The sequence below is a fragment of the Globicephala melas genome, chromosome 11 (genome assembly GCF_963455315.2).
Source record: "Globicephala melas chromosome 11, mGloMel1.2, whole genome shotgun sequence".
Classification (NCBI taxonomy): domain Eukaryota; kingdom Metazoa; phylum Chordata; class Mammalia; order Artiodactyla; family Delphinidae; genus Globicephala; species Globicephala melas.
Genome location: NC_083324.2, coordinates 58,939,547 through 58,966,711, shown reverse-complemented (window position 1 = coordinate 58,966,711; position 27,165 = coordinate 58,939,547). Strand labels below are relative to the sequence as shown.

Genomic DNA, 27,165 nt, shown 5'->3' with positions numbered 1-27,165 from the left:
GGAGAGAAACTCCGAGTGTGGGGTTCTGGATCTTTCCTCTTGGACAGTTCGCATGCCTACAGTTCCGTTCAGTGGAAGGTTCTGTATGTAAGGCTGTTGGTTACAGGAACATCCTTGAAACAGTGATCTGGAGCAAAGGCCATTGTTTTCTGTGCTTGTAAAATGTTCAGAGATTTGAGACCCTGGAAAATCCTCTCTTAACTGTCCAAGCTGGTGACCAAATGAATAAATAAGTATGTCTACAAGCTGTATTGGCCAGTTTTTTTATTGGCACCTTCCCTTTTTCCTCCTTAAAATACTGGTATGCATTTTAAGCTCAATTTCTTTTAAGAATTTCCAGTGAGGTAATAATCCTTGCAGTGCTTTGCTAGTTTGTTCAGTTAACCATATCTGTCAGTAGTTCCCGCCTAATTTAGGTGTCTTGAGTTTTGGTCTTTACTTTTCATTTTGCTTTCACCCTTTGCATAAAAATTGCAATTTTATGATGAAATACTAATATTTTAAGATACAGACATTTTAAGAATCTGCATTCAGAATATTGAATAAAATCTCTAAATGATCTTAAATATGTTTATTTCTCTGAAGAGGTTGTGTTTTTTTTTGTTGTGAAAAGACACACTTGAAATTTTCAGATTGCAGTTTTTTCACTGGCGCCTGGAACAGTGTGCTATATCCTTTCTTACTAGTAAAGTTGTCTTTTTACTGTGCTGAATAACATATGACATATCTTTAATTCTCATACAGTTTAATAAAGAACAGTAATTGCTGCCCACAGAGTACCTTTAAAGGTGATAGTTCTTTGTACTATGTGTCATAGTAGAGCTAACACCTTTTGTTGTAATCTGTGAATGCTTTTACTCCTCAGTAGCTTTTCTCTCTTATTAGGTAGAAGTGAGAGGTGTGCTTGGTCTGTCACTGGACACAGGACTTCCTTTCTGGTTTTATATTCTGGTCTGCACTGCGCGATTGTGCCAAGGGCTGGGATGGGGGCTTTACACAGTGGACTGGGCTTCCCTTGGCTCTCGCCACCCTGTCATCCTGTGATGAGGGGTTCAGACCTCAAAGCAACACTGGAGAAGGTGGGACCCATGCGCCCCCTGGCCCTGATGCTACAGAGCTCTGTTCCTCTGCAGCACTTTCCTTTCTTATTTTTCTTTTTACTGTTAATTCAGTTGAAATTCTTTTTGGTTTCTTTCAGGGAAAGCCTTTACTGTGAGGTGAATAATGATTTGGGGGTACCTACATTTAGGAATATGTTTAATACATTATTTAAACACTGGCAAATAATATGAAATAAAGATAGAATAGCTCAGAGTATAAATTACAGTTGGTAACAGGGTTTCAAAAGTACCCGTTACTTTTTTTTTTATTTAAGTAAAATTCACATGATATGAAATTAACCATTTAAAAGCATACAATTCAGTACGCTTAGTACATTCACAGTGTTGTGCAACCACCACCAGTCAGCTCGTAACCCCAGTGAAACCCGGTCCCTGGGAAGTAACCCACCCAGCTCTGGCAGCCTGCTGTCTCCATGGATCTGTCCATGCTGGGGATTGCATGTAAATGGAGTCATACAACAGGTGACCTTTTGTGTCTCGCTTCTTTTACTGAGCGTGTTTTCAGGGTTCCTCCTTGTTGTAGGATCTATCAGTACCTCATCCCTCTTTATGGCTGAATAGTATTCCATTGTGTGTTTATCCATTCACCCCTTGATGGACAGTAAGTTGTTTCCCCATTTCAGCTGTATGGTCTGAGAGCACCGCTGTGAACATTTCACATACAAGTATCTGTCTGAGTGCCTACTTTCAGTTCTTTTGTGTATACACCTAAAAGTAGAATTGCTGGGTCATAACGTAATTCTGTGTTTAACTAATTGAGGAATTGCCAGGCTGTTTTCCACTGAGGTGATACAATTTTACATTCCCACCAGCTGTGTTGTGAGGGTTTTATATGTTCTCCGCTTCCTTGCCAACGTTTGTAATCCCCTTTTGTTTCAGTTATAACCATCTGTGTTAGTTTTCTAGGACCACTGTAACAAAGTGCCACAAAATGAGTGGCTTAAAAAAATTATTGTCTATAGTTCTGGAGGCTAGAAATCTGAACTCAAGGTGTTGGCGGGTTTTGCTCCTTCTGAGGCTGTGAGGGAGGATCTGTTCCAGGCCTCTCCTGGTTCCTGGCGGTTTGCTGGCGTCTTTCGCTTTGTACGTGCATCACCCTAATCTCTGCCTTCATTTTAACGTGGCGTTCTCCCTGTGTCTTTACATCGTCTTCCCTCTGCGCGTCCTCTTTCCTCTTTTTGTAAGGACACCAGTCGTATTGGATTTGGGCCGACCCTGATGACCTCATTTTAGTTTCATTACCTCTGTAAAGACCCTGTCTTCAAATAGGGTCCTGTTCTGAGGCAGGAGGGATTGGGACTTTAGCATGCCCTTTTTGAAGGAACACAATTCAGCCCATAACACCATCCTGATAGGTGTGAAGTGGTACCTCACTGTGGTTTTTACTTACATTTCTCCGATGACTAATGCTGTCATTATTTTTCATGTGCTTGTTGGCTGTTTGTATGTCGTCTTTGGAGAAATGTCTGTTCACATCTTTTGCCCATTTTGAATTGTGTTGTCTTTTCGTTATTGAGTTTAAGAGTTCCTTATATATTTTGGATACTAGACCCTTATCAGATATCTGATTTCTGTCTTAGTCCATTTTGGCTGCTATAACAAGTTACCATAGGCTGGATAGCTTCTAACAACAGATGTATTCTCATGGTTCTGGAAGCTGGGAAGTCCAAGATCAAGGTGCTGGCAGATTCAGTGCCCACTGAGGCCCCATCTCCTGGTTCATGGACGGTCATCTTCTCAGTGTGTCCTCATGAGGCAGAAGGGGGCGAGAGCTCTCTGGGGTCTCTCTTATAGAGCACTGATCACCTACCAAAGGCCCTACCTCTTTGTACCATCACATTGGGGGTTAGGATTTTAACATACATATTTTGGAGGGGATATAAACATTCAGTCTATAACAGTTTGCAAATTTTTTCTCCCATTCTGTAGGTTGTCTTAACACTTCTTTGACAGTTTCTTTTGATGGACAAGAGCTTTTAATTTTGATGAAATCCAGTATGTTTTGTTCTTGTTGGTTGTTACTTGTAGTTTTGATGTCATATTTAAAAGCCCATTGCTAAATTCAAGGTTATGAAAATGGACACCTATATTTTATTGTAGGAGTCTTATAGTTTGAACTCTTATATTTAGGTCATCAATCCATTTTGAGTCAATTTCTATATATGATGTGATATACAAGGGTCCATCTTCATTCTTTTTCATGTGGATGGCCTGTTGTCTCAGCACCATTTACTGAAAAGACCTTTTTCCCATCATAATGGTCTCACACCCTTGTCAAAACTTCACTGGACCTAGTTATATGGGTTTATTTCTGGACTCTCGATTCTATAGTGTTGGTCAGTATGTCTCTCTTCTTGCCACATAACACTTTTTTGGTTGCTTTAGCATTGTAGTAGGTTTTGAAATCAGGAAGTTTGAATTCTCCAACTTCACGTTCCTCTTTTTCAATATTGTTTTGGCTATTTAGAGTCCTTTGCAATTCCATATGAATTTGAGGATTGGCTTTTCCGTTTCTGTAGAAAAGGGCATTGGAACTTTCATAGGGATTGCGTTGAATCTGTAGATTGCTTTGGGTAGTATTGATATCCTTTCAATATTATCTTTCAGTCTGTGAACAGGGGATTTCTTTATGTTTGTTTAGGCCTTTAATTCCTTTCAGCAATGTTTTGCAGTTTTCAGCATACGTGTCTTTCACTTCCTGGGCCAAATTTATAGGCATTTTATTCTTTTGAATGCTGTTGTAAATGGAACTTTTTCTTAGTGTTCTTTTCTGATTGTTCACTACTAGTGTTAGAACTACAACTGATTTCTTTGGGTTGTTCTTGTATCTGGCAACTTTGCTGAGTTCATTTATTAGTTCTAATAGGTTTTTTTAATGGATTCTATAGGATTTTTTCTGTATATAAGACCGTGTCATCTGTGAATAAGTATAGTTTTGCCTTTTCGTTTTCATTTGGATGCCTTTTTATTTCTTGCCTAATTGCTCTGATTAGGACTTCCAGTGCATTGTTGAATAGCAGTGGTGAAAGCGGGCATCCTTGTCTTGTTCTTCATCTCAGGGGGAAGACTTTTGTCTTTCACCAAGGATATGTTAGCCATAGGTTTTTCATAAATGCCCTTCATTATGTTAAGGAAGTTTCCTTCTATTCTGTGTGTGTGTTTAACCATGAAAATGTGTTGGATATTTTCAGATACTTTTTCAGCATCTGAAATGATCATGTGGTTTTTGTCCTTCCTTCTATTAACGTCGTATATACATTGATTGATATTCATATGTTGAACCACCCTTGCTTCACTGGGATAAATCCCACTTAGTCATGGTTTATAATACTTTCAGTGTGCTGCTGGATTTGGTTTGCTAGTATTTTGTTGAGAATTTTTGCATCCTGTATTCATAAGTGATATTGGTCTATAATTTTCTTGTGATGTCTTTCTTTGCCTTTACTATCAGGGTAATGCTGGCCTCATAGAATGAGTTAGGAAGTGCTCACTCCTTTTTTGGAAGGGTTTGAGAAGCACTGGTATTCTTCTCTAAATGTTTGGCTGCCATCTAGTCCTGGGCTTTTCTTTGTTGGGAAGTTTTTAAATACTCAGTCTCTTTGCCTATTACAGGTTTGTTCAGATTTTCTGTCTTCTTAGGTCAGTTTTGGTAATGTGTGTATGTCTAGGAATTTGTCCAGTTCATCTAGGCTGTCTAATTTGTTGGTGTGAAGTTGTTCATAGTTTTCGCTTATCCCTTTCATTTCAGTTAAGTCGTTAGTAATGTCCCCACTTTTCTGATTTTAGTTATTGTGTCTTGTGTCTTTTTTGCTTTGTCAGTCTTTGTCAATTTTTTTTTTTTTGCGGGCGGTGGTATGCGGGCCTCTTACTGTTGTGGCCTCTCCCGTTGCGGGGCACAGGCTCCGGACGCGCAGGCTCAGCGGCTATGGCTCACGGGCCTAGCCGCTCTGCGGCACGTGGGAATCTTCCCAGACCGGGGCACGAACCCGTGTCCCCTGCATCGGCAGGCGAACTCTCAACCACTGCGCCACCAGGGAAGCCCAGTCTCTGTCAATTTTGTTGACCCTTTCAAAGTACCAAGTTTAGGGTGTTTTTTTTTTTAATTTTCTCTATTGTATTTCTCTTCTCTATTTTATCTCCACTTTAATCTTTATTTCCTTCTTTCTATTGGTTTTGTGTTTAGTTTGCTCTTTTTTTTTTGTAGTGTAAAGTTAAGTTATTGATTTGAGATTTTTCTTGTTTTTTATTGTAGTGTTTACAGCTAGAAATTTCCCCACAAGCAGTTTTCTCTATATTCTATAAGTTTCAGTGTGTTGTATTTTTGTTTTCATGTGTCTCAAAGTACTTCCCAATTTCCCTTTTAATTTTCTTTTTTCCTTGACCCATTGGTTGTTTATGAATGTGTTGTTTAATTTTTACATATTTTTGAATTTTCCAGTTTTCTTTCTGTAATTGATTTCTTATTTCATCCCACTGTGGTCAGAGAAGATGTTTTCTATAATTTCAGTATTTTTAAATTTATTAAGACTTATTTTGTCACCTAACATATGATCTATCCTGGAGAACGTTCCCTGTACACTTGAGAAGAATGTGTATTTTGCTGTTTGGGATGGAGTGTTCCATATTGTCTGTTATGTCTAGTTGGTTATAGTGTTGTTCAGGTCCTCTTTCCTTGTAGCTCATCTGTCTAGTTGTTCTACCCATTTATGAAAGAGTTTCCAACTGTTGTTGTAGAGCTGTCTATTACTACCTTCAGTTCTTTCGATTTTTCCTTCATGTATTCTGGGTCTCTGTTTTTCAGTGCGTATATGTTTGTAATTGTTTCATCTTCCTGACAGATTTATCCTTTTATCAGTATATAATGTTGTTTTGTCTCGTAACATTTTTTGACTTAAAATCTGTTTTGCTTGTTGCTAGTATGGCCCCAGCTCTCTTTTGGTTACTATTTTCATTGAATATCTTTTTCCATCCTTTCACTTTCAACCTATTTTTGTCTTTGGATCTAAAGTGAGTCTCTTATAGAGAGCACATAGTTTGATTATGTAATTTCAGGCATTTTTCCATCCTCTGCAATTGGAGAGTTTAATCTATTTACAGTTAAAATAATTACTGATAAGAAAGGATTCACTTTTGTCATTTTGCTGTTTTCTGTGGGTCACATCCCTTTGTCCCTCAGTTCTTCTATTACTGCCTTCTTTTGCGATTGATATTTTTGCAGTGTACTGTTTGAATTCTCTTCATTTCCTTTTCTGTATATGTATTTTTATTTATTTTCTTACTGGTTACCCTGGGGATTGCAGTTACCCTCTTAAACTTACGACAGTTAGTACCAGCTTAACCTCTGTAGTATACAAACCTCTGCTTCTGTTTAACTCTGTCCCTCCCCCTTTATGTTGTTGTTGTCACAAATTACATCTTTATACATTGTGTGCCTATTAACATTGATTTATAGTTATTGTTTTATGCATTTGCCTTTTAAATCATCTTGGAAGAAAAAGAGGACTTACATATCAAAAATGCAGTAATACTGGCCTTTATATATTATGTAGTTACCTTTACCAGTGTCCTTTATTTTTGTGTGGTTTTCAAGAACTGTCTAGTGACCTTACATTTCTGCCTGAAGGACTCTCTCTAATATTTCCTGTAGGGCAGGTCTACTAGCAACAGACTCCCTCAGCTTTTGTTTATCTGGGAATGTATTAATTTCTCCATTTTTAAAGGGCATATGAATCTTGGTTGACAGCTTTATTCTTTGAGCAAAATATGTTACCGTGCTGCCTTCTGTTCTCCTTGGGTTCTGCTGAGAAGGCCGCTGATACTCTTGCTGTTTCTGGTAAGTGAAGAGTGGTTTGTCTTGCTCCTATCCATGTTTTCTTTTGTCTCTTTCAGTGGTTTCTTTATAATGTGTTTCTGTGTGTTTTGTCCTCCTAGGAGTTTGTTGAGCTGTTTGGATGTGTAGTTGTATGTCTTGTATCGAGTCAGGGAGATTTTCAGCCGTTTTCCTTCAACTGTTCTTTATACCCTTCTGTCCCCTCCTCCTGGGTGTCCCGTGTGCATTTGTTGGTGCACCTGCTGGTGTCTCACGTGTCTCTTTGGCTGTGTGCATGTTTCTTCATTCTTTATTCTTCCTACTCTTCAGACTGGATGATCTCAACCAATCTACTTCCAAGTTTGATGATTCTTTTTTCCGCCTGCTGAAATTGGCTACTTTTTCATTTTAGCTATAATTTTCAGCTCCAGAGTTTCTTTCTGGTTCTTTTTTATAGTTTTATTCTCTTTATTGCGATTTTCTCTCTGTTAAGACATCATTCTTCTTTCCTTTAGCTTTTTGTCTATGGTTTCTTTTAGCTCTTTGAGGGTATTTAAGACAACTGATTTAAAGTCTTTGTCTGATGAGTCTAATGTCTGTGCTTCCTTGGGACCAGTTTGTATTCGTTTCTCCTGTGAATTGACCCTACTTTCTTGTTTCTTCCCAAGCTTTGTAATAATTTCTAGAAAACTGGACATTTCAAATATTCCAAGTTGCTAACTCTGGAAGTCTGACTCTTTGTGTGTGCCTGGTCTGTCCACTAGCAGCCACTAGCTACATGCAGTGATGGTATAGCACTTGAAATGTGGATGGTCCTCACTGAGATGTGCTGAAGGCAGTGGTGTATTGGTAAACCAGCTCTGGGGGAAAGAAGCCTTGACTTATGTCATTTGCTGATTTCTGTCGTGTAAATACTCCTACTGGACTGATGTGAAACTACCAAAGTGATGTTACAAACCCTAACTTGGGAAGAGTTGTGCACAGTCCATTCTCACAAGCCAGTGGGGTCAGCTCCAGCACACCGCCTGCCGTGAGTAGAAAATATATGCCAGGTTGCAAAGAATTACCATGAAAAAGCATTGTAAAATATCTTAGTATGATATTTTTATATTGATTACATGTTGAAATGACAGTAAACAATATTTATTTAAACAAGGTGTATTATTGAAATTAATTTCGTGTTTCTTTTTACCTTTTTAATTGTAGCTATAGAAAATTTTAAATTACAGATGTTACTCATATTTCCATTGCAGAGTATTGCTCTAAATAGTTGAGACTATTGAGTATTAGAGTGATTAGGTTCTATTTCCATATCATATTTGCTTCTAGCATACAGTTGTGTTTGACCTATTACAGCCAATATTTACATGTTGACCCATAAATGAGTAAAAATAAAGCTACTCATTTTTCAGGTTTTTTATTAAATGATTCATTATTTACAAGTATATTTCTGTATGAATATTGTTTAAACTGTCTTTTTATTTTTCATTTTAGTGGGTTTTTTTAAGAGAGGAAGAGAAAGTGTTTTAGTTACTTACTCAGCATAACCACTAATGATTATTTTAACAGCAAATCTAATTGGTGCTTCCCGAAAAATTAATAGTGATATTAAAACCTTGAAATATGTAAAAATGTATGGCCTTTATGCTTTTTGAGAGGTTGGTTAACCTCTCTTTTTCACAGTCCAAACATTCTCAAAAAGTTAGTGACCATATTCAGTCTAAAACTGGTAAATGCCTTTTAATGAAGAAATCTTTCAAAATGGACAGTTTAAAAGACTTAAAAGTAACACTATGTCAAGAAAATTTTATGGCAAAGATAAATCTCAACGACTCCTTACTCAGTGTTCATATAAATCTAAACTACCTAAAGCTCCTGTGATTTTCTTAGGTGAGGGGTATGAAGAGTACTTATCAGTAGATGATGGTATCCATCTGTCCATTACTTTATGAACAGCAGCTGCTCTCAAGAGCAGCTTTTCTGTCTTTCATCTCCACGAGCATCTCTTCTCATTTATGAGAATTGCTGCACTTAGCTTTGCTTTTCTTGGTGATGTAGTTGAAAATGTGTACATTGTTCTTGGTAAATCTTAGAGCAGCATTAAGGAAAAGATGGGAAGTTGAGCTTTAGAATTGGTGTCAGGAGGATATGGTTCCATTTTTGGCTTTATCATAAAAATCCCTGAATATCTAACTTGATTTCTGTGTATATCTTTCCTTTTCATTAGGCTGAAGATAAATGGTCATTTGAAGATTATTTAATATTGGCAAGGTGATTCAAAGAAGAATCACTTTGAAAGTCAAATAACACTCCATTTGTTAGCCAAAGCCATGAAAGTTTACTTTCATTAAAATTGCATTAAAATGGAAAACATAGTCTTTATTAAAAGAAAATTCAGTACTCTATTTATAGTTATGTATCTTTCTATAATTATTTTATTATTTATTCATTCATAAAAAAAATTGCTGGTATCTGTAGAGGAATTTCATTCAGTAGCATATGGTAACTGTCATTTATAATACTTATAATAAAATCTACCTGCCTATCTATGGACAAAAAACTATTCTCCCTACAAAAAACTATTCTCCCTAGCTTAGTTCTGTTTCATGATCAGTTTTATAGACTATTCTCTCAGAGGACCCTCCCCACCTTTTTTTTTTTAGAAAAGCAAACTTAAAGTATCCAGAAAGTTGAGTAATTAATCTTTTTTCATAAAGCAAGTGTTTCAGATTCTCAGTCTGCTTACCGTTAAGCCATTTCAGGGGACTTTCCTCGTGATCCAGTGGTTAAGACTCTGTGCTTCCAATACGGGGGCGTGGGTACAATCCCTGATCAGGGAACTAAGATCCCACATGCCGTGCAGTGCAGCCAAAAAAAAAAAAAAGCCATTTCAGACTTTTTGGTAGTGTTGACCATCAATTTACAATGTAGTTTTTGTTAGACGAAGTTTCTGTTTTGAATATATATATATATATATATACACACACACACACACACACCCCTATATTTATATGTAAACATGTGTAGTTATTTTTTTCTCAGTCTTCCAGTCCTTGAAAAAACCTCATTTGAGTGACAGATGTTAAGTTTAGTTTCTTTCTTCTAGTTTAGTTTCTGTTTTCAAGCAAATAGGCTACATCTCCTTTTATAGGTAAGATCTTTGAAAATAACTATTAAGTCAAGGATAAATCTTTTTCATCATTTCCATAAGATCATAGGACATAGTGATTCTGAAGTGGCAAGCTTTTATATTAGGCAAAAAAATAGGATACCCGCTGCACAGTTGTGATTAGTGAGTAAACTGTGGGGTTGCGGTCTGGCCGCACTTTCGTCTGCCCCTCCCAGCAGACTTGACAGGATTCTCACTTGCCTTCCCTCCCTCCGTCCTCTCCTCAGCATTCTCTTTCTCTCCCTCCCCTATTCCAAGTTCACTTAGTTGTTTATGTTCCCCTAAAGCTTAAATCCTTTAACCCAAATGTTGGAGGTATTTTTAATGATTCAAAACCTTTATTCAAATATAGTAAGTTAAAAGACAGTGGGACATTTTCAATATTAGGGTATCTATATTGTGGATAAAAATAAGGGAGTAATGTAGTATGATTATTAAACTTGAGTGTTATATGCCTTTCAGAAAGCCTCTCTTCTATTTAGAATTTAGCTGACTTGCAGGACATTTCAGGATTTATGAGGTGTGGCACACTTTTCTAACTGGGGAGGGTCACAGTTTTGATCAGATTTTCCCAGGCATCTCAAAGGCCTAAAAAATTGCTATAAGCATTCTTTTTCGCATGTGTTTGCATATATATTTGAAAAACAGATTTAGAGAGCTGGTAATTAAGTAAAATAACCAGAACAATATCTGATACAGACAGAGCAGGTGTATAAGATGTTGTTATAGACCTTATTCTTCCTCACCTGATTCCCATCCCTCTCCCTGCAAAACCAAACAAACAAGCAAAACACAACTTGCACTTTATCGGGGCCTGGTTCGCTGTGGTGGGGTTTGCATGCAGGACGTTTGCTGGGGAGTGCTCTCAGGGTCAGCACCTGTCAGGGAAGGAGCAGGCAGGACAGAGCAGAAGGGGACGTGGTCTCTAGCTGGTCCACAGGGAGCTGTGACTGGTCCTTGATAGGAGCGTGCTGCATCGTCGGCTGGTCATTGGGTCAGGCCACTCTGGGGAAGATGGCTTTCCCCAGTCGACGGGACTGCTGCCAGCTCTCAGTTGTCAGCACTTTCTGAGCCTGGAGACAGTATGCCCTGGTCCTGAGGAGTGGGCGATGTCCGTGGTACTCTGCCTCTGGGGAGAGCGAGTGCATCACCAGATGCTCAAGCCGGAAGTCAGGACAACATCCACGACCACTCCCAGGACTCTTGAATCTGTCCCTTCTGCTCTGCTCTCTTCCCATTGTCCACAGTCCCTCTTCCCTCCGAAAGTCCTTCACACTGATTCCAGGTCATCTTTCTAATATACTTTATATTCTTCCCGTCCCCAAGCATCTTGCTTGGAGTTTCTGTGCCTCCTTTGCATGTTGTCCCGTGTCTGGGTTGCCCTGACCCTTTCTTTATCTTCATCTTTGTGATTCGTTGTTACCACTTGGTTCTGTTCTCCCCTGAAACTCATATTGAGCCCTTTCCCCTCCCCTTCTTGTAGCGTCCTGTGTTCTCCTGTATCAGGTCAACACCTGTTTGGTACTGTTTGTTCCCTTGTCTGTCCTCCCCTCCAGACTGTCTTTGTAGCCTTATCCTCCTCGAGGACATAAATGGTATCTTTCATCTCTATAAACCCAATCCTGGAGTCCCTTCAAGGGGCTAAGTGAATGTGGGCTGCGTGGATGGAGTGAGAGAGTGACCAACTGACTCGGTCATAGTCTGAAAGCTCATTTGAGAGGTGCGGGCAGGGGCTGTTGTGTACACAGACCGGGATGTTTTCCTGTTTGTGTAAACTATACACAGCGATGGCAGATTTCTGCATTTGGATTCCAGTTAATTTGATGGAGTGGTGTCGCTCTCTTCTCCAAAGTGTCCTCAGATATGAGTGGAGAAACCTCTCAAGCCCTTTTAAAGCCTGTGGAAGAACTAAATTAAGTTAGTAATTTTTTTCTTGTGGTGCTACACCAATAAAAAAAAGAGAGAAAGAGAAATGGAAATCAACTGTCTAATTGCAAAGGCTCTGGTAAAAGTGCTCTAAGATGGATTCAAACAGAATGAAGTTTCTTTGGGGAGGAAAAACATTTATTTTATGGCTCAATAAACATTTCCCGAGCACCGTCCATGTTGCTGAGTTTTCCGTATGTTCAAGTCTGGAAACAAAAAGATTTAAGAAGCTGTGTTAGAGCTCTTAGTTGAGTGGCATTACAAGACATAATTAACTATAATGAAGTAGGAGAAGTGCTTTAAAAAATTATTCTAAATGCTAGTTGAAGAGCCAGAGGGGGAAGATCTGCTGAGGAGGGAGGAGTGACATCAGGTATTGCTTCACGTAGGAAGTGACGTTTGCATTGGGTGTGAAGGTGGGGTAGGAGTTCCCCACTGGAGGGAGTCAGGCTTATCAGGCGGAAGGGGGAGCATCCATTCAATATCAGCAAATGTGATCAGGTGTGACTGTATTCCAGTTACCATTCAGGACCCTGGGAATATAGTGATGAACTAATAGCAAGGCCCCTCCTCCTCAGAGGTGATACTCCAGTGGAGGAGACAGACAGTAAAGAAATTCAGTGTGATGAGAGAAGGCTAGACAGGAGAAGGACTAGAGTGAGACTCAGGGGAGGTGAGCACATTCAGATAAGGCGCCAGGGCGTGTTCTGAGGAGCCCTAGTCCTGTGAGATCTATGAAAACAGGTTCTGGAGACAGACTAGTTGAGAAACACCACCCTGGTAAGTCCTGCCCTGAAGAAACTTAAACAATTCTGGACTAAACCAAATCAAACAGTGCATCAGACAAGAAAACCCTCTGCGTTATCACAGGAGTTTTGTGAACTAAAATTCCAAACCATACACCCTGGGAGAAGCTGGACTGGAGTGTGAGGACCCAGGGGCCAGGTGGGCAGGAGGGTCCTGGGTGGGAGCGGAGGCAGGACTGTGGCCTGATGGTTTGTGGCCTTTTGAACCACGATGAGGAGTCTGGGAGCCAGCAATGCCAGGGTTAGATCTGGGTTTTAGGAAAGTTAGTTACTATGGTGGCAGTTCAGAAGCTGTCTTGAATGAGGAAAGGATAAATCAGGAAGCTTTGCAATAAAAAGGGATTGATCAGGGCCTGAACAATGGAGAGGAAAAGATTAATTTTAAAGACCTTTGGAGGTAGAATCAATTTATTTGGATAGCTATGTTTATAGACAATGAAGAGTGACTCAGAAAAATTCTTGGCACATAATGTTTTAAACGAAGGAAAGCACATCTTCATGAGTGGGAAACTTGCCCCTGACCCCCCAGTAGGTGAAGGTCACAACAGAGTTGTAAGTTTTGTGGGAGAGACAGGGGCCAAGTAATAAGATCAAAAGTGTTCCAGACTCTACATCACAACTGTGTTTTCTCTCACCTTCGAAATGAAAATTAGAAATGGAGCGGGAAAATATCAGCAAATATCTCCTCTTGAAAGGTTGATTTTTTAGGAAGAAACAAGCTTGTTATCACTTTTAAATAAAACAGAACATGACCTTGAGTTAGAGACAGCTGAGCTGCGTGTCTGGTTGGTGAGGTCAGCGTCTCCTCCCTGCAGCCCAGGATGGGCAGGTGGCTGCATTCTGCCGCCAGAGAACCATCTGGACCTCATGGCAGGTGCTGAAGCAAAAGCGGAGAGGACGTCTCGGTGGCTGAGAGTATGAGCATCAGAAGGGAGAAGGAAGGGTGGCTCTAAGTTATAAAATGTTATCTATATTTCTATTTTCATATACGTATATATGTGTGTGTATAAGTATAAATATAACATTTCCCACCAGTACTTTGTATCGCATATGTTTGTCAACGGCTGTGATCTGTCACCAATCAAATGAGAAAACTGTCACCTTATTTGCTCTTTGCCCCTCCCCTGCAAGGATATCTTGGTTATTAGCCACTTAATTGGGATTCAAAACCAAAGAGTAATTTGCCTTGAGGATGAAATAGTCGATGAAGTGTAATTAATGATTTTACCAAACTTAGGAAATACAAATATGATGAACATTTTCTTGTAAAGATGACAAACTGCATTGTTAAAAAAAAACAAAAGAAAAACTAATATTCTTCTTGATGGACTTTAGTCAGCTGATAAGTAGTTTAAGATATAGAGAGAAAAAAGTTAAAGAATATGAGTTACCAAAATATAGTAGTTTAATACCACTATTCCTCTTAATTTTTCTTAGCCTTTTGACTACTGATGTATTAGAACAGTTGTTAAGCTTCACATTTTGTACTTTAGCCTGGAAATATTGGCATTAAAAACCAAATTCGAATTGCCATTTGAGCAATATTCTTAAACCTTCACTGGAATTTTCCTTTAAATAATAATCTTTTGTTTTCATCAAATAAGCCTTTATTTGATAAGATTCTTCAGATTGTCTAATTATATTTTTCTAAAGCCTAATTAGAAAACTTCTAGCTTAGGAATCGGAATTGGCACTTGATTTGCTTTCCTCCTTAAAGAACTGTTAGTTTGGTATTAATGCTGGTTCACGAGGAAACTGTGGTGTGCTGTGGCTCTTCCAGAAGGACCGTGGGGGCTGGAGGGAGTTTGTGTCCTTGCTGGGTGAGCACAGCTGCAGGCTGCGGGCTGCGTGGTGACATCTACGGGCCATGCAGAGTGGCTCTGTCTCACTGACCACATTTCTTGGGCTTTCTGCACTTTCCTCCCACCTGCTTCTTTCACCATCCTATTTATCTTCTCTTATCTCCGTATATTCCTTCTTCTTGTAGAGTTTTCCACTCTGTGTATATGTGTTTGTCTCTCCGGTTCTCTTTCGAACCCTCCCTTTGGCCAGTCTTGCCTCTGAGCCCCCAGCCTTGGGGAGCTGGCCCTTCAGGACCTCTGCTGGCAAGACAAACACTGTCCAAAAGCACTACTGCCTATTTCCTCATTCTGGGTTTTCTACAAAGTGTTTTTTCTTAAAAAAATTTTAATGTCATATTCAATATATGACTAACACAAAAAATATATGTAAACATGCACATTATGAACTAACTAGCTATGCACCCCTGCCCCCCAAGCAAAGCATATTTTAAAAAACATGGTTAGGTAGGTAAGTTCAACATTGATACATCGTAAAATATTACCACATCCAGTATTTCTTCATTCTTGAGAAAACATAAAAGAAAAATTACAGCTTCAAAGAAAAGCATACCACTTCTGGTTGAACCTAACATCTCTTCAAGCTCACAGTCATCTGGCTATGAGTCCGGCATATCTGTCCACAGCCCAGGGACACGGACTCTTCTGTTAAAACTTAGCACTTTAAAAAAAGGTCACTTGAATTACGACTACACAAAAAATTTAAATTCTGAATGAGACCAACTCTTCCTAAGACCCTGAATTTCAGGAAGGAAGGATGGCTTAGTGATCACAGCTGTCATGCGTTTCAGACGTTACTGTAGACCCCTCCCTGGTCAGCCCGGCCAAGTTGGCAGTCAGCCTTCTCAGTGTCTCTGAGTTCTTCCAGGGCTGTTTAGACATATCGCAGAGAATTGAAGCTTTGACTCCAAGTTCCGTTACACAGCCCTCCGGACATCTGTCCTTCTTGGCTTTTGGTGTTTCATTGCCACATTTCGGTTTTTGCTCCTGTTTGACGAGCTACATTTTAGTGTCTTGCTCACACCCCACTTCTCCTTTCCCTTCCTGTCGATTGTTAGCTTTGTCTTTCCTGCCCTGGAGTCACCCAACCATCAGCACATGGCACCAGCACCATCCTCAAAATGGACGTACCTGTGGGATATCTTAATACAGTGTTTGCCGGGGTGTTTGTATCAGAAAATTTAAGAAGAGAAGGTGCAGGGGTGGTCTGCAGTTGTGCTGTGTGCAGACAGCAGACTCACCAGTGCAAAGGCTGAAGTCAGCAGGGGGTGGGTGCTGACTCCAGGGGGCTTGAGGCCTCACACTCTTACTCATCACGTTGCCTAGCGACTAGTAAGCGGTATTTGTGGTGTTTTACATTTATTTTACATGTTAGTTCCTACTGATATGTGGGCATCTTACTGCATTTTATTTAGGAAGTCAGTTGGGGTAGGGAGAGGGTTCTTTACTCTAGAACATGGGGGGACAGGCCCTTGTGGAGTGTTATCACATAGAACAGCTGTTTTTCAAAAACAGCCCATGGCCACAAAGTGGGAAATGCTTCTATCTCTAATTGCACCCCTTCTCCCCACAATGACTGTCAGCACCTGGTCCAGGCCCCCCTCGTCTGTCCCCTAGACTCTTGCAATGAGCTCACTCTCCACCCCGCCCCCAGCACAGCAGGCAGAACATCCTGTGAAAATGTGAGTCGTCTGCTTCACTCCAGTGCTTAGAGCACTGCAGCAGCTCCCTGTTCCACTCAGGAAAACCAAACCTCATTCAGTGTCCAAGACCCTTCCTTGTCTTTTCCTGTATCTCTTTAATGTAGATCATAATGGGAAACTAAAGTATGTATTTTTATTTGTTGGATTTCTTTTTAGTAATATTTCTCATTTTCTATCTGTGTTTTATTTATTTATTTTTAAAATTTTATTTATTTTATTTATTTTTGGCTGCATTGGGTCTTCATTGCTGCATGCCGGCTTTCTCTAGTTGCGTTGAGCGGGAGCTACTCTTCGTTGCGGTGCGTGGGCTTCTCATTGCGGTGGCTTCTCTTGTTGCGGAGCATGGGCTATAGGCGCGTGGGCTTCAGTAGTTGTGGCATGTGGGCTCAGTAGTTGTGGCTCGCGGCCTCTAGAGTGCAGGCTCAGTATTTGTGGCACACAGGGTTAGTTGCTTCGCAGCATGTGGGATCTTCCCGGAACAGGGCTCAAACCCATGTCCCCTGCATTGGCAGGTGGATTCTTAACCACTGCGCCACCAGGGAAGTTCTATCTTAATTTAAAACATGTAAGTTTTTTAAGGAAAAACTCTCTTAAGGAAAACAAGATCATTCAGTTGCATATGATTTTTCAATTTTTTAATTCTTTCTGCAGTTAAATGGCCCACACTAGACAGACACACTCCCCTATTTTAAGAGGGTATATTTTTTCATCTGAGAAATGAAGACAGTCCCTACTAGTAATACCCAGTCACCTCAGAGCAGTCTTTCTCTCATGTTTCTCCTATTGGCTCACTTACTGTCTCCCTGACCTGTTAGTTGCTATCTTTCTTCTTCCCTCTCTCTTCTCCTTGGGACTCAATTTATCTTCCTCTGAACAGCTTTCCTAGCCAGTGAAAAACACCCTGTTGCCTCTTTTCCCCATTACACCTCTACATCGGTGCAGAAACTTTCATCCACTCAAATGTGCTGCAACATGATAGGTGAAGTTATTTAAGGATAGATAGGCAAATGATTTATTTATGAATTTGCAAGACAACTTCAAATAAAAACTCTTCCTAGAAAGATGAAGAAAAATGTCAGAGGAAAAGTGAATGATTTTCCTTAAGGAAGAGCCTAGTCTCTGGAGTGGAGTAGGGGATGGGGTGGAGAGGGGATTGTTGTGTGATTAATCTAAATTTACATTTTTGATGGAACCTAAAATTTCAAGGTACATCAGCTTTTCTCACATTCTGTGGCTTCTCTGTCAATTTCCCATAATAACTTTTGTATATGTGTATGTCACCCAACTAGGTATTTTTATTAGTATGGTTCTTATAAGTATTTCTTTATAGCATGTTTCCCAAACATATATATTAGATTATTATATATAATGTTACATATTTATTTTGCAAGGAAGATATCTAATATACCATATATGTGTATATATATAAACAAGAAATGTATATACACAGAATAAGATGTTAGATTCATTGTTTTGTTTTTAAATAAAGGGAGTTTATTACATACCATACAGTTGGGATTTTTGTCTATTTCTGTGAATTCATTTTCTCTTCAGGTAATTTATGGCATCATTTAAACTTAAGTTTATGTTTGAAGACCTTGCTTCTCCAAAATTGTAATTCATAGATATTCATACCTTGGTATCACTGATGTTTGCCAGTACTCAACTGCAAGTTTATCTCAGCACAGTTTGAATTATCTATGTTTAAAAACATAGGCGAATATGAGCTCAGAATGTTAGAATTACTTTAAAAACTTTGTGACTTTCTTCATTTTAAAAGTTTATAGTCATTCATTTAAAACTGATTTATTTTTCACTTTTGCTGTAATAATTCAAGAAAAGTAGACAGTTCAAATAGGCAGACAGGCAGAATCCTGGGTGCTGTGATTGGTTGGCATTTACACAGGTCTTTCATGTAGGATTTAATAAAATGTAACCTGAAATTTAGAAATGTAATCTGTAAGACAGTCAGAGAAAAACAGTTCTTTTAAGCATACTCTTGTCAGTATAATGTGATGCCCATTCTGCACTGTAATTTTTTGTGTGTATCTGTTAAAAGATGTAAGCTATATTCAATAATGAGGATAGCAAGAATTTGAGACTTCATGAACATTTCTTTTTGTCATAGGAAGGTCAGCCTTTTGAAAAGGGATAGAAATTAGCATTTCTCCAGAATTATTTTTTCCTTCATTTGAGGCTGTCTGTTAATTTCAGCATTTTACTGTGTTTTACGAACAGGCCAAATATATATTCTATATATTTGTCAGGGGAGGTGATAAAGGTGATAAAACTTTACGAATTTCAACTGTTATTGCAGTCTACTGAGAAGGATGGGAGTTTGTGCTGTTCTGAAGAGATTACATGAAGTAGAATTGGAAAGCAAATTGTATTTACAAAAGATAGGATGATGTTCCTAATAGGTGGTCAGAATAGACTATTTACTCTCACATTCTGCTGAGCTTTACTAGAAATAACTTCATTTCAGAAAAGGGCAAATCTGATTGAAGGCAAAAGCATTCCCTCTCCACAGATACTCATCCAACGGGTTTACATTAAATTTTTCTGATGGACACACAGCTGTATTTTATGCTGTATCTGTATAAACTGGTAATGTGGAAAGTAAAAATCTAAATAGTATACTTATTGCTTCATGCAGCAACCATTTAGATTACTAGATTTATATCTACAGTTTTGGAAGAGATGTTGCAATATGATATTCTGACAATAACTGTCGAAGTCATAATACTAGGATCTGTTTTCATCTTGTTGTCAAGGTAAAGTTACTGAAATTCACATTTGGTAGGTCAGCAAGATCACTTACTATCTCTTGTCATCAGTGGTTTAATGCCAACCTAAACAGCTACTGTATGATGTCAACATTATCACAGTGTCCAGGCTGCAGGGGTACAGCATGCTACATGATTTAATGCATTTCCTATCTGGAATGAAGATTATGAAAAGGCTGGCAACCAGGAGCTACAGTGGTTTAGAAATTTAATTTCTAATTTTTCTTTCACTTTTTTCCCTTCATTTTAGATTTTGGATTTAGTAAAAGGGACACATTACCATCTAGCCTGTCAGAAGTTCTTTGAGATGACACATAATGTAAGTAAATTTTTAAACTTTATAACCTGATCCTTTGTCTTTTGTTACTCTGTGTTTCATTTAGGATTTTTTGCTGTAGCAGTAGAAACCACTCTAGCTGTTTTCAGTGGAAAGGGAATTATTACACAGTATGAGGTTGCTTATAGAAGGGCCAGGGAATTAAGCTTGGATGCTACAGAACCAGGAATATTGTAACTAAGAGAAGCTACATCCTGAGAAAATCTTACTATGGCTGCCACCCACCACTCCACTGCTAGGGATAAGACCAAGGGTTGGCAAACTTTCTGTGAAGGGCCAGGTCGTGAAAGTTTGAACCTTTGTGGTCCATGTGTTCCCTGTCACAGCTGCTTCCATCTGCTGCTCTCATGCAAAAGCAGCCTAGACGGTGTGTGAAGGTGCGGGCATGCTTCTGTCCCAGTAGAACTTTATTTACAAGAGCAAATTCTGGGCCGGACTGGACCCACAGGCCTTAGATAACCACTTCTCAGAGTAGGTCTGGAACACTGGCTTCAGCTGTCCAGAAGAACCAAAGGCTTTTGCCATCTTTCTTGTAGAAAACTGGATGCTTTTACTTGTGGTTGCCAACTCACGTTACCCTAATCTAGTTCTCAAGTCTTGTGTTTATCTGCATGGCGACCTAGGTTATACAGTGGACCCCTAGCTGCAAGAGAGTCAGGGAAATGTGTTTGGTTGTTTTCTTGCCAGCCTCCTATACAAAAGGCCTGCTAGTAGGTCCTGAGAGGTGTAAAGCGTAGGTCACAAACTCAGAGGCCTGCAGGGGTCAGGAAGATAACCCAAAAAAGTGAAACTACCTGAGATGAACACCACTGAAGAAGTCATGCTGTTAGAGATGTTCACATTGACAAGTTTTAAGGCCGTGTGCAGGCCAACAGCACATCTGCAGGTCGACTTAGCTCACAGACCCCCAGTTTGCAAGTACTGGTCCTGTTCATGGCTTCCTAACCCAGGAAAGACAGCCAAGAATGCACCAGAGGTCCATGCACCTCTTGAAACATTTTTTTCTCTAAGTACATATGTGCGTTTTTGGAGTCGAGCATTTATCAGGTTTCAAAGGGATTCGTGACCTTCCCAAAAAAGATGCTGCATGTATTGAATTCATCATCAGCTACCACGACGTGCTGAGTTTTTTTTTTTTTTTTTTTTTTTTGGCCTCGCCGCACAGCACGTGGGGTCTTAGTTCCCTGACCAGGGATTGAAGCCGTGCCCCCTGCATTGGAAGCACGGAGTCTTAACCACTGGACTGAGAGGGAAGTCCCCATAGTATGCTAAGTTTTATAATCACTTTTACGTTTTCTAGTTTTCATGAAATAACTTTTCTTTCGTGGTTATATAATTGCAGAATTTCTTACATATTTCATAGCAAAAATATAACATCACTGATAATAATGAAAATAATAATGGTAATATCAGCCAACACCTACAGAACCCTTCACGTGTGCCAGGCCTAGCAGTTAGTGCTCTGGACACACTGGCTCCTTTGGTCCACACTGCAGACCACAGCTGGGCACGATTTGCATCCCCATCATGACAAAGCTTAGAGATGCTGAGAGCCTAAGGTCCTAAGGAGTGGAGCTTAAATTTGAACCAGGCTGTCGAGGACCTCATCTAGAGCTCATGATCTAACCCTGACTGCTGTTCTGTAAAACCTGGGACTGTATTTGTAATAACAGCTGTGGAGGCCATTAGTATTTTCCTGTCTAGATTCATGATGCAGCCTTCATAGTTTATGGTGAAAAACAAACAGGCCTAGTGACTCTGCATGATGCCCTAGGGACCACAGCTAGTTAGTGGGAGGTCTGGAGCCAGAACCCTGGTCTGGTCTGGCCCCTGGGTCCAGTCCTCTTACTATTACACCTAACTGTTGAAAATAGTGTTTTTATTTAAAAACATTAAAATTTTATTTTCACACAGTTGAAAGGACTAAACATCAATATAGTAGTAAACAACAAATTCTCATCAGTTTTGTCAGAATAGGAATCTCAACAGATAAGCCACATCTCTTTGGTATTTTCAGCATCATCTTTGCAAACTCTTTCCCTTGTAGACTGTATTCTTTAATTTGCTTGCTCAGCTTGAGAGTTTTAATTTAATATGTGTTCTTAATTATTTGTGGACCCTTTTAATTAAGAAGCCTCAGAACTTTAACAAATTGAGGTCTCTTATTCAACCTCTTACCTTTTTTTTAGAGAAGATATGAAAATTAGATTTAAACACTGAGTTTGTGACATCACTAAAAAGTAAGAAGTGCTTTTTTATTTCTCAAATCTGCTTTTGTAGCATCTCTCCTATTGATTATTCCTGCAAGAGTATTACTACTATAGGCAATTTTTAAAACTTGCCTTAGATTAATGAAGATATTAAAAAGACATATGTCTAAATCCTCCCACATATAGAAGTAGTCTACTTTAAGCCACATATAAATCAAGGGAATAAAAAGGCTGTTTGCATCCACTAGATGTCTCACTATAGATTTTTTGTTGTGAATATGTCTCTTTGCTTATTATTTTTTCTAATTTAATTTAAAAATAGAATCTATTTTTATTTCATGTTGCTGCCATTCTCCTCCCCCCCCCAAAAAAAAAACCTCCTATGTTTATTTTCTTGAGGCCTCTGTGATTAAACTCACTTTAATGAAAGTTTTGAAAATGAACCAGTTAACTGATAACATTTACAGCAGTGCTGCAGTGGTTCCATATGGCTTTTTTGGTAAGACCAGCTGCCTCATTATAAGGTGTCATTGCAAAACCTCTTGATTAAAACCCAAACATCCCATAGGTAAAACAGTATTGCTTCCAGTCCTTCAAAATCCGCATTTTCTGTGGCAGAAATATGAGACCTATGTTTGTGTGAAGGTCATTGTGTGCAGAACATGCTCATTCCAAGCTCATGTTTGAGAGAGATTCACTTGGTAGATATCAAAAGTTGGCCTGCTTGAAATCTGTTTCCCTCAGTATTTTTAGGGAACAATGTTTTATATTGAAGTGAATTTTTTTTTCTTTTGGCATACTCCATTTGTAAATGAAAACACTAGGCCTTGTGTAGATTAAACTCTGGATTTTAATTGAAAATAGTTTCTTTAGAAATAGATCTCTTTAAGTGCTGAGTCATTCTGAATACTTATTTTGCAAATAGCTGAGCATAATTCTCTTTTCACCATAGAAATCTCTACAAAAATCTTGTTAAAATCTATCACACATTTTCCTGCAATCTTAAACGGTATATACCAAGTACATTTAAGCTTTGTAATCATCACTCAGGATCATTGTGGAGATCAGTTAAAACCCTGAGCCGGGAGCCCCACCGTCTCTCATGCGGGTCACTCACTGCAGTGCCTTCCTGACTCCTTTCCCAGCAGCTGCACACATGCACCGGCCCAGTTCTTTCCCCTCCACACAGCTGCTAGGGTGATCTTTAAAACAGAAAAACCTGATCATTTCAGTAACCTGCTTTTAAAAAAAACTTTAAAAGCCTTCCCCATCGCTCTTCAGGTGAAATCCAAAATTTATAATGTAGCCTATAAAGGGCTCCATCCTACTTCTTTCTTCTACCAGTCTTGTTTTAGCTCTTTATGGTACTGTGGGTCTTCCAAGATAACAGGACAGAATGAAGATGCATCACAGAATTTCCCTCTCCCATTATTTAACAAAATGTACAAAACATAATAAAAAAATCATCAACCACAAAGAAAAAACATCACCATAGCAACCAAACAAGAAAAAAGGCAAGGAAAGAAACAAGATTCATATCAGACAAAATTGTGAAAATTCTCACTTAGTATTTCCATATCTAGAATGAAGCAAACTGAATATTCCTTTTTTTTTTTTTTTTTAATGAGGAGTAAAGGAAAGAGCTGCTGACTTTGAAGCAATAATAAATGTGGCATTTAGATGTGGGTAAATCTCTTTCTCTATTCTTTTTACTAAATAATTTTAAAGTAAAATCTATTTTCATTCTATTTGGTTTATGCTTCTCCCCTTCCTCCCTAAAAATCCCTAATTTTACTTTCCTGAGCAAAATGAAAGATACCTTCCTTCAGGCAAAAATAAAAGTGAAAGAAGGAAAACACTCAAAAGAAAGAACCCATCCTAGAAGAAACACAATCCAGTAAACAGAAGGAAACTCTTCATAAGTTCATCATGCTACCAGACATCTTAATAGATGTTTGGTAAAATGAGCTTACTTAACAAAATGAGTTAAGAAATGGTGATTGCAGACCTAAGAGAGAAATTGAAAAACATGACATCATACAGAACCATGGTTATAGGCCCTCATTTCAAGACCCCTGGCATTGTTTTAGTTGGTTATTAAAAGTATTAATTAAAATGGACAGTCATAAAAAAATGTATTTTTTAAACATTACATTTTAAAGGTAAAACATTTGAATGCCATTTGTTTACTAATCTTTTGATATTAAGGGCAGGGTCTTTTGTTTGAATGTAGGTTTGGGATTGGAATTTGATTTCATTTTTTTTCAAAAACCATATGCATACTACACCATCACCAATTTCCAGTTTTGGTTTCTTTAAAGTGGAAAAGGAACTTAATTATAATACAAAGCAATCTGATCTTTCTCCCTATCTTTTGGGAAGTTCGGTTTTGTTTTCTTTTGTTTTAAGCAACTTGCCTTTCCTGAGTCTTTCCAAGCATTTAATTTAGATTTCATAGAACCAACAACTCTTTCTTTTTACACTCCTATTTCTTTGGTTTTCCTCATAGCAACCCTATGACATAGCTGCTATTATTACCTCCATTTCATGGGGGAGGAAACTGAGGCTTAGTATAAAGATTACCATATTTCATTTTGTCCACACTGAAATCTAATCATTCACTTTAATCCACAGAGTCATCTTCTGTGATAGATAAATTGACACTTTTAACAACTTGAAGCAAGGTGTAGAAAATACCCGATACGTAATTAAGTATCACAAAAGGTGCTAGCTTCTTTTTGCATGAAATGACACCACTGTGTTTTTTATAATCTTTATAGACAAGTTTATCTCTAGAAATAATATTTATAATGATATAATTGTAAGTTTGTTTGACTTTCCATAAAACCTCTTAAAACAGATTTCAGAGGAACTAAGTGAGCTAAAGGCCTGAATTCTAATTCAGACAGATCCAGTTTCTAGTGCTCTATGACTTTGCCTAAACCATGTAAAAAATCTCTTTGGGTCTCAGTTTCCTAGTCTGTACATGGAGAAGATCCAGTTTAAAGTATTCCCTACATCTTTCCAATCTCTAATATTCTCTATTTATAAAAACCATAAAGTCTTCTGATTGAAACGTGCTAGGCAATAAACTTATTTTTCATGGAACACTTTGTAAAATGCAAACTTTATATTGAATCTCCCAGTTTTTTAATGAATTGGGTGAAAAACAATATAATGAAGAAGTTCACAAATGACTCCGTTGTTAATAAAAAATCCTAGATAAAACATTCAGGAAACATTTTGAAATTAAGCAGCATAGTAGCAGGTAAAAAATTGTTCTTAGTGATCTGAGTAGTAACTCTTAAATCAGTGCGTACACTATCAATCTGCTATACACTGAATTATTATAAAAGTATTGGTCTGGGGCTTCCCTGGTGGCGCAGTGGTTGAGAGTCCGCCTGCCGATGCAGGGGACACAGGTTCATGCCCCGGTCCGGGAAGATCCCACATGCCACGGAGCGGCTGGGCCCGTGAGCCATGGCCACTGATCCTGCGTGTCCAGAGCCTGTGCTCTGCAACGGGAGAGGCCACAACAGGGAGAGGCCACAACAGTGAGAGGCCTGCGTACCGCAAAAAGAAAAAAAAAAAAAAAGTATTGATCCAACATGTATCAACAAGTGACTAAAGAGAATCAAGAGAATCCTGAGGTTCTGAAGTAAGTTTTAGAAAAAACCTTGTTTCTGTTTATGGGTCTACCTGTTAAGAAGGTTCATCCTGAACTGTGACGGTAACTTTTAACTCCCTGCTAATCCATTTTAATCTACCATAAGATTACACATATCTTTAATCGCATCACTTCCCTTCTTAAGGAATTTTAGTGACTCTGTGATGCCTACAAAATTAGGTCTAGGCTACTTACCCTGGTTGTCAAGGCTCTCCGTGGTCTGGCCCCAGCCTGTCTTTGCAGCCTTATTTCCTGTTACCCTCTTTCTGTGCCTTTCACAGCAGCCCACCTGCACTACCTGCTTCCCTAGACATTCCTCTTCACCCTGCCCCTGGGATCCTGCTGCTTGATTCACCCTGGACCTCATTATCCCAGCTTTTCACTCTCTCATCTTTCCAAACCCAACTCATCTGGAAAGATCCTCCCTCCTTTTTTCGTGTTTTTCTTTTTTTAAAAAAAAATATTTATTGGCCAACAAGATGCCAGGCATTGCTTGGATGTGCCTTTGAGCCGTCTGAGGTGGCAGGTAGCAGTTGGGTGGGGAAGCAGAGCCAAGTGCAAGGGGTCTGGGCTGGACGTAGAGCGCAAGATTCGTAACTGTCAGGCGGTGGCTGAAACTCCCTGTGAGTGAAATCATGTAAGCAGTGGTTTGAGTGTTTTGAACGAGAATCTGTGTTTCCTGTATTGAGTAGGTTTTGAATGAGGTCTGGGCGGTTCTTGACGTCCCTTTATTTGTACTTTTGTTACGTATTAATGTTATACACATTTGCTTGCCTGTACAGGTAGATGATTGTGGCTTTTCTTTGAGTCATCCAAACCAGTTCTTTTTTGAGAGCCAGCGGATCCTCAGTGGAGGTAAAGACTTCAAGAAGGAATCCGTCCAACCAGAAACGCCCCAATCCAAACTGAGTGTCCAGAGAAGCAAGGATGCGTCATCTGCTCTGGCCTCGCTCAACTCCTCTCTGGAAATGGATCTGGAGGGACTGGAGGAGTTGCTTCAGTGAACGATTCTTGGGCAGTTGGTAGCCTGTCTTCCTCACTAGTTTTTATTTCCTACTTTACGATTTTATCTTTTTCTTTTTTGTCTGCCTTCTCCCTCCACCCGACCCCCTTTCATCCATCCACACGTTTACGCACTTCACGGAAGGCCACCTTGCAGGTAAAAACAAAGACCTCGTATATTTTGCTGTGACAAAAGAGAAGAGGAAGAATTTCTTTTGAAATCCAACGCTTGAATGGTGTGATTTAAGTCCCGTTTTAAAACAGCTTTCTGGACTGGTTACAGTCCCCTAGAAACAGTACGACTAAGAACAGCTTTTATTTTAACACTTACCACTGTAATGTTGACCCAGGCCTTTTCTAGACCATTTCTGTTAATAAATATCAAAATGTATAATGAGTGTGTCTGCGTGTAATTGTGAGTCATATTATGCCTTAACAGAGGAGATATTACCTCAGCTTTTAAAGTGGTATTTGGGAATATGCAATGTATTGCCAAATCACCAGTGAAGATTTTAAACTGTTCTTCCTTTTTCTCTTGAGTTGGTCATTTGAGGTTATTCCACATCAGCAAGGAGAATTTTTACCCCTTTGAGTGGTAGCAAACTTTACTGAAGTGAGTTGTGACTCAGGAATTAAGAGAAACAGAATGTGTACAGTCATACTGTTAACAAATAGAAGGATTTTATTATATAAAGTGATGGTCCTCCTTATCCACTGTCGTCTCCATTCACTCGGGGAGAACAGCCCATCACTAAGGTGAGGAGGTTCTA

At 39.1% G+C, this 27,165-nt stretch overlaps 1 protein-coding gene across 4 annotated transcripts in view; it reads left to right on the top strand.

Annotated features, from left to right (window-relative positions):
* PRIM2 (DNA primase subunit 2) overlaps window positions 1-26,778 on the top strand; it is a 278,641-nt gene extending 251,863 nt beyond the window's left edge. For all 4 annotated transcript variants that reach the window (XM_030840966.3, XM_030840968.2, XM_030840967.2 and 1 more), the window contains 2 exons: window positions 19,430-19,498; window positions 26,176-26,778. In XM_030840966.3, the coding sequence (XP_030696826.1) occupies window positions 19,430-19,498; window positions 26,176-26,397 (291 nt within the window). In that variant the 3' untranslated portion in view covers window positions 26,398-26,778. The remainder of the gene's footprint in view (window positions 1-19,429; window positions 19,499-26,175) is intronic.
* Window positions 26,779-27,165: the final 387 nt, after the last annotated feature.